Raw genomic sequence first — 16,341 nt, forward strand, 5'->3', positions numbered from 1 at the left:
TAACGCTGTTAGAGTAGGAGAAAAATAAGTCTCAGAAATATAAATACATATTTAACCACAATGGGTATATACATATGGTGATCATTAGACCAATACCATATATGCTGGTTCTGTTCGGCCCCTAATATCACATTCTTGGAATCAGATAAAACTCGAGAAGCTCAACTGTTCATTAATGCCCCCAGGGGCCATTGACTCCATCCAAAAGATCCAACGGGCCTCCCATTGGAGTATTTTTTTATTCCAGTCACCCTGCCTGATTGACCGTGCCACAACCTCCAAAACTTCACTGTATCGTAAACCTTCTGCGACCAATAGCCTTCTAGAGTGGGGGAGCTTCCATCCTCCGCCTCTAAAAAGAGGCATTCCTAAGGGACAGTTCCTTAGGGTGCGGAGGAACTGTTCCTCGTGGAATGACTTTCAATCTGAGTCATGTAATCTATCTCATAGGCTTAGAACTAGGGGTTATCCTGAAGGAGTAATAGATAAGGCATATCAACAGGCAAGGACGACAGATAGATCGTCCCTCCTTACTCCAAGAGACAGATGCAACTCTGAGTCCATCACACGACTGATAGGTACCTATGATGATCAGTCAAGAAAAGTAATGGGCATTCTTGAAAAGTACTGGGGGATCCTACGAACAGATCCGGATGTGGCGGGCTTGGTCCCAAAAACACCCTTGGTTACATATAGGAGGGGGAGATCCGTGAAGGATACAGTTGTACACAGTCACTTTACGCCTCAGATAAAGGAGGTCACATGGTTGAGAAGTAGGTCTAAGGGTACGTTCAGATGTGGTCACTGCTCCTTCTGTAAATTTGTCACACCTTCAAAGAGTTTTGTGAGTGCAGTGACTAAACGCACATACGAGATGAAAGATTTCGCCAACTGCAAAACGTCAGGAGTGGTGTACCTCTGCACGTGTACGTGTCCAATGGAATATATCGGGAAAACGAAACGTGAATTACGCGTCCGGATAGGCGAGCACCTTGGAGACGTTAGGCATGGCAGAGATACACCACTCGCCAGACATGTAATATCTAAACATGGGGGTGATGTGAGATGCATTTCGTTTAGGGTTTTGGAGGTTGTGGCACGGTCAATCAGGCAGGGTGACTGGAATAAAAAAATACTCCAACGGGAGGCCCGTTGGATCTTTTGGATGGAGTCAATGGCCCCTGGGGGCATTAATGAACAGTTGAGCTTCTCGAGTTTTATCTGATTCCAAGAATGTGATATTAGGGGCCAAACAGAACCAGCATATATGGTATTGGTCTAATGATCACCATATGTATATACCCATTGTGGTTAAATATGTATTTATATTTCTGGGACTTATTTTTCTCCTACTCTAACAGCGTTAAATACTCTGTGGATGATAAATAACATTGTAATATGTGGATAACACTTTAATTATATAATAGTCAGACTCCAACCAGAGTATTATTGTTGTTTGTCTATGGACTTTTAGGTCCTTTTTAGAGATTATTAATAAAAGTTATTTTTTAGGGGGGCTGTGGGTCTGCTGGTTGTCTCTATTTATTAGGCCCCTCATGTGATATTTTGTCTAGGTGTTTATTTATAGTAATGACATTATTTCTGAAGTACAGTATTTATGGTACCGTGCAACATAGAAGGTGCAAAAATAGAGGCAAATGATGCAGTAACAGACACTTTAATTGGGGGGCGCTAGCAGCAGGATAAGGAGTTTCTGTAGGATGGGAATATGTGGGGATGGTACTGGAAATGTGAGAAGTCAAATGTGTCTGTGTTGCAAACTCTGCATACAAGTTATGGCTGGAAGAAGTCTTTGTAGTGGTCCAGGACAGATGAAAAAGACGGGAAAAACAAACAACCCTCATCACAAAGGAAGGCATTAAGAGTTAACTGTACTGTAATTCCTTATATTGTCTCCAGAATTGGGATCTACCATTGTACGCTTGCAATATTGATCTTGGTCTTTGTATAGTGTTTTTTTTTATTCAGTAACAGTGCTCTCATTTGCTCACTTGAGCATTGAACCCATTATAATTAACTAATTCTAGAGATTGTTGCTGTTAGAACCTTGCTGTTAGGTTTTTTTTCCTTTGCTGGTCACATGACCTTGTTGGCCTATTTAATCCTGCTCCGCCCTTCTGGCTTTGCTGGACTTCATTGTATATCTACTTTCTAGCTAGCCTGTGCTCTGTATTTATCTCTGTTAGTTTGCTTGGTCTACGGACCTCTATGTTCTATCTATTTTGTTTGTTCGTCTGTCTGCTACTATTTCTGTTAGGAGGTGTCCCATATTCCTTCCAGTCCTTAGTACTTGTAGGGATTCCCTCCCCACATCTATAGGTCTTCGTACAGACTAGATTAGGACTTTAGCAGGTCTGATCGCAGGATCAGGTTCCCTGTTACATCGTAGGGATTCAGCTGAGTTCTATAGTAGGGACAGATCTCCTCTCTTTCCTTAGCTTTGGTAGCAGAACATAACAGTAAGTCCAGCCTGCAAATTCTCTAAGGAAAGATTTTTTTTTTTTGTTCCATCATGGTGTCGGTTCAGGATTTGGCTAAACACCTGCAGGGACTCTCTCTGGAAGTGGCCGAGCTCCGTCAGCACGTGAGTAACTGTCCTGGAGCATATTTCTTGGAGCCTAAGGTATGTTTGCCGGATTTATTTTTTGGTGAACATCGAGAATTTTTTTCATTTAAAAATGCTTGCTTATTGTATTTTCGTTTGAGACCCAAGTCCTCTGGGGATGAATCCCAGCGCGTAGGGTTCATAATGTCACTTTTGCGCAAAGAGCCTCAGGAGTGGGCCTTTTCTTTGCAACCTTGTGATACATGCTTCAGATCAGTGGATAGTTTTTTTTCTGCTTTAGGACTATTATATGATGATCCTGACCGTGTGGCATCAGCTGAGACTGAGTTGAGACGTTTAAAGCAAGGATCAGGTAATGTGGAAAAATATTGTACACATTTTCGTCGTTGGTCCACTCAAACAGGGTGGAACGATTCTGCTCTGAAAAGTCTATTTCTTGCTGGGCTCAGTGAAAGGGTTAAAGACCTGCTAATTGCTTATCCTACACCTGAGGATTTGCAACAGGCTATGCAATTAGCTATACGGGTGGATAGAAGACTGCGTGCTAGGGTTAATGAGAGCAAATCCTCTGCTATGTCAGTTTCTGGTTATGATAATGTGTGTACTAACAGTGGTGAACCGATGGAGATTGGATCGGTGGCACCTCGCTCTCAAGAAAAAGACCGTCGTTTTTCGGAAGGCTTGTGTTTCTATTGCGGAAAATCTGGTCATTTGATTAAAGGCTGTGAGCTTCGTATGAAGAAAGAAAAAAAAATGGTCAGTCACGCCCGTATTGCCTGTTTAAATTCCAAGGGTATATTTTTAGCTGCTTCCACGATTGCTCAGGAAAAATTTATGGAATTTCGGGTGTTTGTTGATTGCGGGTCTACACTAAATGTAATTGATGGGGGATTCGTGGAAAAACTCAATTTAAAACCTGAACCTTTATCATCCCCCATTGCTGTGGTTTCTGTGGATGGCTCCCCTTTGAAGAATATTACTCTCAAGGTCAGTGAATTTCCTCTCACTATTAATGGTGTTCACCATGAGAAATTGGATTTGGTAGTGTTGAATAACTTGCCTTCTCCAGTAATATTGGGTTTGCCCTGGTTAAAATTTCACAATCCTGTACTGGATTGGTCTACCAGTGAAATTAAATCCTGGAGCCATAAATGTTATGACAAGTGTTGTAACGGGCGTATTGCAGCTTTGGATAGGGGAGAATTGCCTGTTCCTATTCAGGATTTTTGGAGAGTTTTTTCTGAGAAAGAATCGCAGGTTTTGCCTCCCCATAGAGACTATGATTGTTCTATTGAATTTGTCCCTGGAGCGACTCTTCCTAAGAGTCGTTTATTTAACCTTACTATTCCTGAGAGGAAGGCTTTGGAGGAATACATACAGACAAGCTTGGCCGCCGGTCACATTAGGCCCTCTAAGTCTCCTGTGGCGGTTGGATTTTTTTTTGTAAAAAAAAAGGACGGCGGTTTACGTCCTTGTCTGGATTTTCGTGAGATTAACAAAATTACGGTACGCAATCCTTACCCACTGCCATTGATTCCTGATCTGTTTAACCAGTTATTGGGGGCCAAGTGGTTCTCTAAAATTGACCTTAAGGGGGCATACAATCTGTTGCGCATGAAGGAGGGTGATGAATGGAAGACTGCTTTTAACACTCCTGTGGGTCATTTTGAGAATCTGGTTATGCCTTTTGGTCTTACTAATGCTCCTGCATTTTTTCAGAATCTGATTAATGACATCCTTAGACCTTTGATCGGTAAAAATGTGGTTGTGTATTTGGATGACATTTTGATTTATTCGCCAGATCTGGAGTCTCATTGGCGGAGCGTGCGTGAGGTATTACAGTTATTAATGGACAATTCGCTTTTTGCTAAGCTGGAGAAATGTGAGTTCGCTGTACAGAGAATTAGTTTTTTGGGCTACATTATCTCCAGCAAAGGTTTTGAGATGGATCCGGTTAAGGTTCAGGCTGTGCAGGAATGGCCTAGGCCTATTGGTTTGAAATCGATACAGAGGTTTTTGGGTTTCGCCAATTACTATAGAAAATTCATAAAAAATTTTTCTAGTATTGTCAAACCTCTGACCGATCTCACCAGGAAAGGTGCTGATGCGGTTCAGTGGTCTTCTGAGGCCATTGAAGCTTTTGTGTATCTCAAGGAGAGGTTCACCTCTGCTCCCATCCTTATGCAGCCTGATGTTACTAGGCCGTTTTTGGTTGAGGTTGATGCTTCCTCTGTGGGGGTTGGCGCAGTATTGTCTCAGGATAACGGGGATGGATTACATCCCTGTGCCTTTTTTTCAAAAAAATTTTCGGAGACTGAATTGAATTACGATGTTGGTAATCGGGAATTATTGGCTATTAAACTCGCATTTGAACACTGGCGCCACTTCTTGGAAGGTGCGGAATTTCCCGTTCAGGTTCTTACGGATCATAAAAATCTGATATATCTTGATGCTGCCAAGCGCCTGAATGCCCGTCAGGCTAGGTGGGCACTGTTTTTCTCGCGGTTTAATTTCTCCGTTACTTACATCCCTGGTACTAAGAATGTTAAGGCGGATGCCTTGTCTCGCAGTTTTTCTCCCATAGCCGGTGCTGAGAAAGAGGAAAACATTTTACAAGAAGGTGTTGTGATAGCTGCTTTAGACTCCGTTTTGGAAGATGAGATTCTTAAAGCTCAGGAGAATGCCCCATCTAACACTCCTCATGGGAGGTTGTTTGTGCCTGGGACCTTTAGGAGAGATTTGTTTGTTGAGTGTCACGAATCTCGGTTGGCAGGTCATCCCGGAATCTCTGAGACCAAGAGACTGGTGGGTCGCAGTTTTTGGTGGCCTGGATGGCAGAAGGAAGTCATTAAGTGGGTGCGCCAATGTACTATATGTGCTAGATCTAAGTCCTCACATACTCCTGCTGCGGGGTTGCTTTGTCCTTTGGAGGTCCCCAGTGCTCCTTGGACACATTTGGCTATGGACTTTATAACTGACCTTCCCCCCTCTGAGGGTTTTACTGTCATCTGGGTGGTCGTGGACCGTTTTAGCAAGATGTGTCACTTGGTTCCCTTCGTCAAACTGCCCTGCGCTAAAACTCTCGCTAAGACCTTTGTCAAAGAAATTGTCAGACTTCATGGCGTTCCTACTGACATTGTTTCTGATAGGGGTCCTCAGTTCGTGGCTCGTTTTTGGCGTGCCTTTTGTGACAGGTTGGGAATTCATTTGTCGTTTTCGTCCGGATATCATCCTGAATCTAATGGCCAGACAGAAAGGAAAAACCAGGATGTTGAGCAGTTCTTGCGTTGTTTTGTGGCAGACAATCAAGAGGGGTGGTCTGAGTTTCTGCCACTTGCCGAATTTGCTCTGAACAATCATACATCTTCTTCTGCTGGTTGTTCGCCTTTTTTTTGTTGTTCTGGGAGACATCCGTCGTTTGGGTCGTTCTCCAAGTTGGGATCTGCCGTGCCTGAGGAGGAGAATTTTTCCGGTGATTTGGAAAGAGTTTGGACGGATGTGCGTGGTAATCTTCAGGAGGCCAACAGAAAATCTAAAGACTACTTTGATAGGAAACGACAGGAGGTTTTGTTCGCTGTTGGTGACATGGTTTGGTTGTCCTCTAGGAATCTGCGGTTGAGGATTCCTTCTAAGAAATTGGGTCCCAAGTTTGTAGGGCCCTTTAAGGTGCTTCAGGTTGTCAACCAATCTGCTGTTAGGTTGGAGGTTCCTACCTCCTGGAGAATTAATCCGGTCTTTCATGTCTCTCTGTTAAAAAAAGCTGTTGTGTCGGATGGTGACGCCTCTGCCTCTGTTCCTCCGGTGGTGGAGGATGGGGAATATGAAATTTCTCGCATCCTTGACTCTAGACGGTATAGAGGTAGTTTGCAGTATCTTGTGGCCTGGAAAGGTTTCGGACCCGAGGATAACTCTTGGGTGAGGTCAGATGATGTTTCCGCATCCAGACTTATCAGAGCGTTTCACAGGAGATTTCCTGATAAGCCTGGTCCTAGGGGATCCGGAGGATCCTCTTAGAAGGGGGGGTACTGTTAGAACCTTGCTGTTAGGTTTTTTTTCCTTTGCTGGTCACATGACCTTGTTGGCCTATTTAATCCTGCTCCGCCCTTCTGGCTTTGCTGGACTTCATTGTATATCTACTTTCTAGCTAGCCTGTGCTCTGTATTTATCTCTGTTAGTTTGCTTGGTCTACGGACCTCTATGTTCTATCTATTTTGTTTGTTCGTCTGTCTGCTACTATTTCTGTTAGGAGGTGTCCCATATTCCTTCCAGTCCTTAGTACTTGTAGGGATTCCCTCCCCACATCTATAGGTCTTCGTACAGACTAGATTAGGATTTTAGCAGGTCTGATCGCAGGATCAGGTCCCCTGTTACATCGTAGGGATTCAGCTGAGTTCTATAGTAGGGACAGATCTCCTCTCTTTCCTTAGCTTTGGTAGCAGAACATAACAGTTGCCAATTAACTCACCTGCAGCTTTTTCTCTCATAGGGAACAGTGAGGTTGTGTTTGAGCTGCAGTAATGCGGAGATTTTACCTTTAATTGTGGGCAACTAAATATCACCATCATGTTCCTCACATATACTAGCCAACAAAAAAAGTAAAAAACCTGATACCCAAGATCTTTAGAAAGAGACAAATATGCACAGCACTGGATAAATGATAATGGACGAAGAAAAGTGTAAAAGGAGGTGAACAGGCAGTACTGGATAACACCAGTCATACCTTTTTGACCTTCTGGGGATTCTTCATTCGACGACACTTTCTTATGTCCATCTCTGTGGTATTCACACAACCAGGCTAAATAAATGGAACAAATATGAGTTAATTAACAAAGAGAAATGTATTATACTCACAATTTTAAAAGTAAAGCATGAAAAACAATGCTTAAAGAAAACCGTTCACCAGTTTGAGCATGTTAAACTGGCCACAACATGGACTAATGGCAGCAGAGCTGAGTTAAATGTAGTTTTTTATCTTTTTAATATTTCCGCAAAAGAGGGGAGAAAATAGTTTGTAAAGTGTTGGTTATAATTTATAAGTCCAACTAGTCATTGCCAGGGATTTGTCTCTGGGGGCGTGTACTTCTTCCCCTGTATGATGCTGACCAATTATAAGCAGGCGGCAACATAGAAGGGAAAACAGAACTCACTCCCACAATAGCTTAAAGCAGGTTTTCTCCTGTGGGAGACATTTAATGACTGACAGTCTTCTCTTTTTACTGGTCTCAATGAAGAGCTGTGTGTAAGTACATTGTGCCTGGAGCAGAGCAAAGATGTTTGTGATTACGAACATCTTTTAGCTTTCATCTCATGGCAGCCAGTGTGGTGAGAGAGGCTAAACAGCAAAGCTGACAGCACTGTGAGCAGAGATGCTAGAAGTGTTTGTAATGAGACAAAGCTCAGTGAAGAGAGCAGAATGCCTGTCATTACATGTCTCACACAGGAGAGCCTGCACATCTGATCTCACTCCAGAACTGTGTGTGACAAAGTGCAGGGAGCAAGGCAGAGATGAATATGATACAGCTTTAATCTATTTGCAGTCAGTGTGGGGGGAGGGGCAATACAGCAGAGCTGAGCTCATTACAAACACCTCTGTTCATACAGCTTTCCTCATGGTGCTGTCAGCTCTTCTGGATAACCTCCTCCCACACGGACTGCCCTGAAATGAAAGCTGAAAGGTGTATATAATCAAACTTATCTCTGCTTTACTCCCAGCCTGTTGAAACCGATTGTGCTGGCATGTTTTTTTCCCCCTGTGTATTCCTGCCTGCTTATGATTGGTCAATGACATACAAGGGGAGAAGTACACGCCCCCAGAAAAAATCCCTGGTAACGCCCCCTTGGACTTATCCTAAAATATAAACTAAAGTTAACTAGATAATATCTTTGCAACAGAGAGGAGAAATGTAAAAATAAATTCTATGCTTTACACAGCCCTGCAGCCACTATTCCATTATGTGGCCAGTTTAAACATGCTCAAATTGGTGAAAGATCCTCTTTAATGTTGGTAACGTTTTTTTTTATTTTTTTGTAGATCTATTGACTTTCTTAAAATAGAATACTTTTAGCATCCTTACACTTCAGGGTCAGAGTTAAGCCTTACTTTTAAACCACAATTCTTAACACATGTACTTCCATGACTCTTAACCTATCTAAACCATTACCTGCATCCATACTCAAGTTTGCTCTTTTCAGCTTGCCTGAAATATGTACACAGATATTTTCTGAGAAGCCTAAAATAAAACATTTAACTAAAAATAATGAATAGTCATTGGATCTGTAAAATCTAATTCATAAAATTAAATTATAGGAGCTCCTTGAGGCTGCTAATTTGCAAATAATGGAGATGGCGGAAAATAAAGAGGCAGAAAATAAAAACAGTTGCTAAAAATTCTACGTAGCATTTCCTTAGTTGTATTTATTTCTGTTAAAGAAATATTTCAACATTTCAGCTATTAACAATAATGCATGCAATGTTAGATCTTGAAACAGGCTTTGACTGCCAAGACCCCTCAATTGCCTTTATGTTCACAGTAGGGCTGTTATTAGTCTGTAAATTTGTGGACAGTCTCATAAAAAAAAATATGAGACCATGATTTTTGGAGAAACTTGTGAATGCTATAGTGATTGTCATTATACTGTCGTTTTACCACTAAATACTTTTATCAGCTATCGCCGTAGTCCCATAGACATGAATGGAGAAGTCATCAAGCAACACTCTATTCTCGCAAAAGGCTTTGTGACTCCTGATCTCATGGTCAATGAGTACAATGGTGGGACCCTAGTACCATTATTTTATCACCTATCGTGTTGGTAGGTAATAAATGTAGTTAATGGAAAAAAAAATTAAATGCATGCAAATTTTCATATTATTCTTAGTAATAATTCCTGTTAAACAGAGTTAAATAGATTGTATTTCCATGATTTTTGGCTGAATTGACCAGAACAATTGAAAATTTTGTTGGCAACCCTAGTTTACTGTGGGAGGAGTGGGGTGGATCAGCAATCAAGCATGCATCTTGTTTCATATACAGTAACTCTATTACAACTCCTTTAAAAGACGGTGGCCATATTGTTTACGGTTAAGATCTCTGAGAAGTATACAGGCAGTCCTCGGGTTACGAACTTGAAAGGGACTGTAGGTTTGTTTATAACCCAAACTTGTATACAAGTTGGAATATGGCCAGGACAAAAAATACAAAAAACGAATACCTCAACGCTGAGCTCTCACACCACCCCACTGCTCGTTTTGCACCATATGGTCCTCTTCTTTCCATAGTAGCTCGTCGCATCCCTGGCATTTTCACCATAGGCCAGGACTTCCGGTTGCATCTATGCCCCAGAAGTCACTACGCGTGATAAGGTTGGCAGTGGCTTCCAGGACATAGACGTGGCTGGAAGTCCTGGCTTATAGTTAAGATGCCAAGGATAAGGCGCAAGACTCCAGAAAGAAGAGGACCGGATGGCAGATAGCAGGGCAGCTGGAAAGGTGAGCATTATTTATTTAATTATTTTTACCAATACTTACTTCATCTCTTTCCCCTCCTGCTGCCTCTATGCCCGCCGTCTGGTCCTCTTATTTCCATCGTAGTACGCCATGTCCCTGGTTTCTTTACTATAGGCCAGAACTTCTGGCCACATCCATGCACCAGAAGTCACTACACGTCATAAGATGGACAGTTACTTCTGGGGCATAGACACAGCTGGAAGTCCTGGCCTATAGTGAAGATACCAGGGATGTGTCATGTGACTCTGGAAAGAAGAGGACCGGACGGCAGGTAGCAGGGCGGCCGGAAAGGTGAGTATTATTTCTTTTTTTTAAAGCAAAAATAACACCACATCTATTACCTCTTCTGCTGCCTCGATACCCGCTGTCCAGTCTTCTTCAGTCTGATCATCGTGCGCTGCATCTTCAGCCCCTTCACTGTAGGCCAGGACATACAGCTGCGTCCAGGCCTCAGAGGTCATTAGGCATTATAAGGTTGCGGAGCAAGTCTTGATATGGCGGCCTTATAACACGCAGTGACATCTGAACCCTGGACTATAGTGAAGAGCCTGGAGATGTGACAGCAGGAAGAGGAGGACCTGAAGGCGGCAGCAAGCCACCAGAGAGGTGAGCACTCAGGCGAGTATTTTTATTTTTTTTTGACCATCCAATGTTCGGATCTACAAGTTGTAAGTAAGTAGGATGGTCGTAAGTGGGGAACTGTCTTTAATTAGGAAATTGTGAAGTAGAATTTTAATATATTGGTAAAGCAGGACAGCAGGGTGAATATGCTAAGGTAAATGCTATTCAACAAAATATACAGTAACGTTTAAATGGTCAATTTTGTTTCAACAAATTTTTGCATAAATCAATACTATAAGCTATATAAGAAACGTTATAATATATCTTATTTGAAAAATATGCGTCTTTCTCCACTTATGAGCCTCTTGTGGTGAAAATGCAGGATACAAGTTACATATACAAAAGCCAGAAATACGGTTATTTCTCATCATTTACACACATGACCGCTTATTCTGAAAAGTTACCTGAAACCACAAGTACGCTTTAAAAATATTTAGACATACCACAGGTCGGTGCACATCCCAGAATCCTCTCTCTTGGCTGTCCAGGATCTTTCTTTCAGTTTTATCCTTTTTCCTGTCAATTCTGCAAATAATACATTTAAAATATCTTAGTTTGTGTGCTTCTAAAATATATTAATTTTGTAATCAATATTTGTATTTTGCAACATGTCAACCATCAGAATAATGGAGTCTCTAAATCTGCAATGTGAAATGCATTAGAGAAACAGATGACATCTTGTCAGCCTTGGTTAATAAAAAGTCGCGCCAGGGACGCCGGAAGGTAAGAGATTCGCAGGCCTCCCGTCTAGCCACCGGGTACCACTGACCTGTCCTTAACACTGGACCGGAGTCCAGTGAATCAATCCTCTCATCCCTAATAGTAATAATGGGGCCACCAGGTTTTCAATTTTTTCTTTTTTTCTTTTACCAAACAGAAAAACGCAGCATGGGAAATAGATCGGCAAGCTGTCCCATTCTACTAATTCATCTCATATGATCTCCATTAACATAAAGACTTTATCCATGCCTCTGGCATATCATGAGATTATCGAATTTATTTATTTTACTTAAATATGATGCATGTAATTAGTCAGCCTGGTTTTTATTTCTGTGCTGTAATATAAATATATATGTACAGTACAGACCAAAAGTTTGGACACACCTTCTCATTTAAAGATTTTTCTGTATTTTCATGACTATGAAAATTGTACATTCACACTAAAGGCATCAAAACTATGAATTAACACATGTGGAATTATATACTTAACAAAAAAGTGTGAAACAACTGAAAATATGTCTTATATTCTAGGTTCTTCAAAGTAGCCACCTTTTGCTTTGATGACTGCTTTGCACACTCTTGGCATTCTCTTGATGAGCTTCAAGAGGTAGTCACCGGAAATGGTCTTCCAACAATCTTGATGGAGTTCCCAGAGATGCTTAGCACTGTTGGCCCTTTTGCCTTCACTCTGCGGTCCAGCTCACCCCAAACCATCTCGATTGGGTTCAGGTCTGGTGACTGTTGAGGCCAGGTCATCTGGCGTAGCACCCCATCACTCTCCTTCTTGGTCAAATAGCCCTTACACAGCCTGGAGGTGTGTTTGGGGTCATTGTCCTGTTGAAAAATAAATGATGGTCCAACTAAACGCAAACCGGATGGAATAGCATGCCGCTGCAAGATGCTGTGGTAGCCATGCTGGTTCAGTATGCCTTCAATTTTGAATAAATCCCCAACAGTGTCACCAGCAAAGCACCCCCACACCATCACACCTCCTTCTCCATGCTTCACGGTGGGAACCAGGCATGTAGAGTCCATCCGTTCACCTTTTCTGTGTCGCACAAAGACACGGTGGTTGGAACCAAAGATCTCAAATTTGGACTCCTCAGACCAAAGCACAGATTTCCACTGGTCTAATGTCCATTCCTTGTGTTCTTTAGCCCAAACAAGTCTCTTCTGCTTGTCGCCTGTCCTTAGCAGTGGTTTCCTAGCAGCTATTTTACCATGAAGGCTTGCTGCACAAAGTCTCCTTTTAACAGTTGTTGAAGAGATGTGTCTGCTGCTAGAACTCTGTGTGGCATTGACCTGGTCTGAGCTGCTGTTAACCTGTGATTTCTGAGGCTGGTGACTCGGATAAACTTATCCTCAGAAGCAGAGGTGACTCTTGGTCTTCCTTTCCTGGGGCGGTCCTCATGTGAGCCAGTTTCTTTGTAGCGCTTGATGGTTTTTGCAACTGCACTTGGGGAGTTTTCCCAATTTTTCGGACTGACTGTCCTTAATTTTTTAAAGTAATGATGGCCACTCGTTTTTCTTTACTTAGAATTTGTATTATGGCAAGAAAAAAGCAGCTAACAGTCTATTCAGTAGGACTATCAGCTGTGTATCCACCTGACTTCTGCACAACACAACTGATGGTCCCAACCCCATTTATAAGGCAAGAAATCCCAAGTGGCAGGGCACACCTGTGAAGTGAAAACCATTTCCGGTGACTACCTCTTGAAGCTCATCAAGAGAATGACAAGAGTGTGCAAAGCAGTCATCAAAGCAAAAGATGGCTACTTTGAAGAACCTAGAATATAAGACATATTTTCAGTTGTTTCACACTTTTTTGTTAAGTATATAATTCTACATGTATTAATTAATAGCTTTGATGCCTTTATGTGAATGTACAATTTTCATAGTCATGAAAATACAGAAAAATCTTTAAATGAGGTGTGTCCAAACTTTTGATCTGTACTGTATATACGTGTTGGCTTTGGAAAACATATTCAAATGCATTAGTAGATAGAATTGTAAAATGTAAATTTTAGCTACACTCTCTGCTAAGGAGGTGAAAGCTTTGATAGAGATAGGACAGTCCCGATTGGGGTCACCTTGTCGTGGTGGGATGGCATTTATGCTATTTTGATCAAAATAGTGTTAACTAAGTACCCTCCATGTCAATTACATGTACTATTAACATTTACTTACTTAATGCAGGGTATATGCTTATTTTGTTTTTACCCCAGGTTGTGTTTGTTAATGACGACAGTATGAAAGTACACCAACATGATGCACTTGTACTTATACGTGCTCCAGCTCATGTGTTTGGTTTCTCTGTAAAGATGTGTCAAAGGCTGTGGAGTATGTATTTAAAAGCAATACAACAACTTTTAGAATTTAAATATAGAAAATATATCTGAAAAAAAAATTATCCTCTTAAACTGGACTTGCCTCTTGTTGAATCTTAATTCATTGCCTAAATGTGTAGCCTAGACAGAAACCAGCCTTTTTATAAATACAATTAACTTTATGTAAGTGTAGAATTCCTTTAGCCAACCAGAAAAGGGGTTGTGTAATAAGGTCTTGTCAGCTGTAGGTGGCAGCAAAGAAAAATATATATAAGCACACCCTTAGTAAGCTCCGGCTGCACAGTGTTCCTTCTATATACTGGACAGGGGCTCATACTGCCAAGTTAACAATTAACAGCTCTAAGTACTAAATTTGCTCCTTTGTTGAAAAAGGCTCTTTTTTATTATTTCATAATAAGTTTTCTTCGAAAATGGCAGTTTATACAATAGAAATGTTAGTATTGGTGTGTAATGAATTTACTATGACCTTGAAATCCATTAATTAAATTAAATAAATGAAAAAATAAAACAAGACGCTGCCGTCTACAAGAGAACAGACAGTAAAAGTGCACTACTGTATATTCTAATTTGTATATCACACTAACAAGAAGTCATATATACTATACTTTTTACAAAGTAATATACAGTACATCTTGAATATGATGCATACTGCATGTAGAATTTGTAAGTTATGATACAGGGGAGTGGCGCTTACAGGTGTATTCTGCTTTTAGCAAATGTTATTACTTGTGTAATGAAAAGTTAGACATTTGTCAAGTATGAGTTCTGTTTAAATTGGATTATTTTTTTCCATGATCTCTGCTTCCAGTCATTCAATTGGAATTTTCATTATTTATTTCCATGGGATAAAACCTCTGTACTGATCATGTGATGATCACACAGATGATTACAGCAAGGCCTCACTCAGACGTCCGTTTGTTTTCACATACGAGAAAAAAGGACCCGTTTTCATCAGTGATTTCGTTCGAGTTTTATCAGGGTTTGATCCGAGTTTCAGCAGCTTTTCTTGTAAGTGAACCAAAAAAAAAGCATTTCTCCAGTTTTACTACCTAATAGTCCATGAAAATCAGACCGTCGGATGCTATCCTAATGTGGTCCGATTTTCAATTTTTTCACGGTCCCACTTGCATTGATAATTTTAATCTGACACTTGGATCAAAATCGGACATGTTGCCAGGATTTTGCATGGACCGCTTAGTCCGCGAAAAATCACGACATGTGAATGACGCCATTCAAGAATGCTATCCGTGAAAACCACAGATAACAGTTCGCAAAAAAACAGATGTCTAAATGAGGCGCCTAAAGCTTCATTTAGACATATGTGATTAACAACACAGACCGTTACTCATCAGTGCATTAGATCAGCGTTTCATTGGTGTTTGTTCAGTGTTTCAGTTTTTACTATCAGTGTTTGGTCCACGTGTCAATTTTTGCCATCAGTGGTTTTCACTGATGAAAAAGTGAATGAAATTACAAAGCTTCTCCTATTGCAATGTTAATCACGCACAGCACACGGATTGCACACCGATCCCATCCATGTGCTGTTTGTGATTTTCACAAACCCATAGACTTGTGTGAGTAATTTTGATCCATGATTCGGATCAAAAACAGATATGTCTTTGTGATTTTTTTTTGCAACTGTAATACCTTAAATAACCTTATTACTTTTTTGGATTTGATAATTCTGATTAAATTTTTCATTTTACACTCCTGAATCTGTGTAACGCTCTGAGCTTGCTCCGGAAACTGTTCTTCTTCCTAACCACGCTGCGAGTTCTTCATCAGAAATTGCCTGGTGATGCAGCAAAAGTATTTATCAGGGAAGGCTGAAGCATATAGTGTGGGGCAGCTACAGCTAGGAGTGAACAATTCACATCTCTTTTTGTTCTTAACAACCCTTGTTACAGCTAAAATGTACAAATCAACATTATGTAAACCAGGGCTGATCCTTGTAATGCATCCCATCTTACTTGACTTGCGCCTCTGCTTGCATAAAGATAAATTCCCATTTTCTTGCAAATGCCCGTTGCAGTCTTGCTAAATTCTCCTGGCAAACAGTAAAAAACAAAACAAAGAGAAATATTTAGCATGTAATTAATACATTATACTTTGATGTTGTCTTTTTACTAATGCACGACTATGAGAAAAGATATTGAGCCAAGTACAGTATATTATATTTTGCTTGGCGCACTTACTTATTGGACGGGAATGTGATAAATGAATGATAGGCTTTACTTCTGTACATTTTCAGGCTGATTAAGGAATTCTATATTAAGCACATGCAATTTCCTAAAGCTTTTACATTGGGGAGGTAATGCTTTGGAATGACTAATTTATACATAGAGATTCATATCCCGGCAACTCCTCGGTTACTGCCGGTGCTCCCTGCCGGTCCCCTAGCTTTAACCTCTGGAGTGTGGGCGGGGGTCAGGCCACTGATTGGCTTTGGAGGTCACGTTCTATTGAAGCCGGAAGTATCTGTCTCCTAGCTCTTTCTCCTGGGTCATGACTACTGCAGCTAATCAGTGGCCACTGATTGGCTGCAGCAGCTATATGACACC

The 16,341-nt window shown here is 41.1% G+C and overlaps 1 protein-coding gene across 2 annotated transcripts in view; it reads right to left on the reverse strand.

Annotated features, from left to right (window-relative positions):
* RGS6 (regulator of G protein signaling 6) overlaps positions 1-16,341 on the reverse strand; it is a 515,154-nt gene that overhangs the window by 66,067 nt on the left and 432,746 nt on the right. For both annotated transcript variants that reach the window (XM_073638881.1, XM_073638882.1), the window contains exons 8-10: positions 15,751-15,827; positions 11,156-11,237; positions 7,308-7,382 (exon numbers count right to left, since the gene is read on the reverse strand). In XM_073638881.1, the coding sequence (XP_073494982.1) occupies positions 7,308-7,382; positions 11,156-11,237; positions 15,751-15,827 (234 nt within the window). The remainder of the gene's footprint in view (positions 1-7,307; positions 7,383-11,155; positions 11,238-15,750; positions 15,828-16,341) is intronic.

This window comes from Phyllobates terribilis, unplaced genomic scaffold, assembly GCF_046119375.1.
Source record: "Phyllobates terribilis strain yellow unplaced genomic scaffold, ASM4611937v1 Scaffold_7__3_contigs__length_470593459, whole genome shotgun sequence".
NCBI classification, from domain to species: Eukaryota; Metazoa; Chordata; class Amphibia; order Anura; family Dendrobatidae; genus Phyllobates; species Phyllobates terribilis.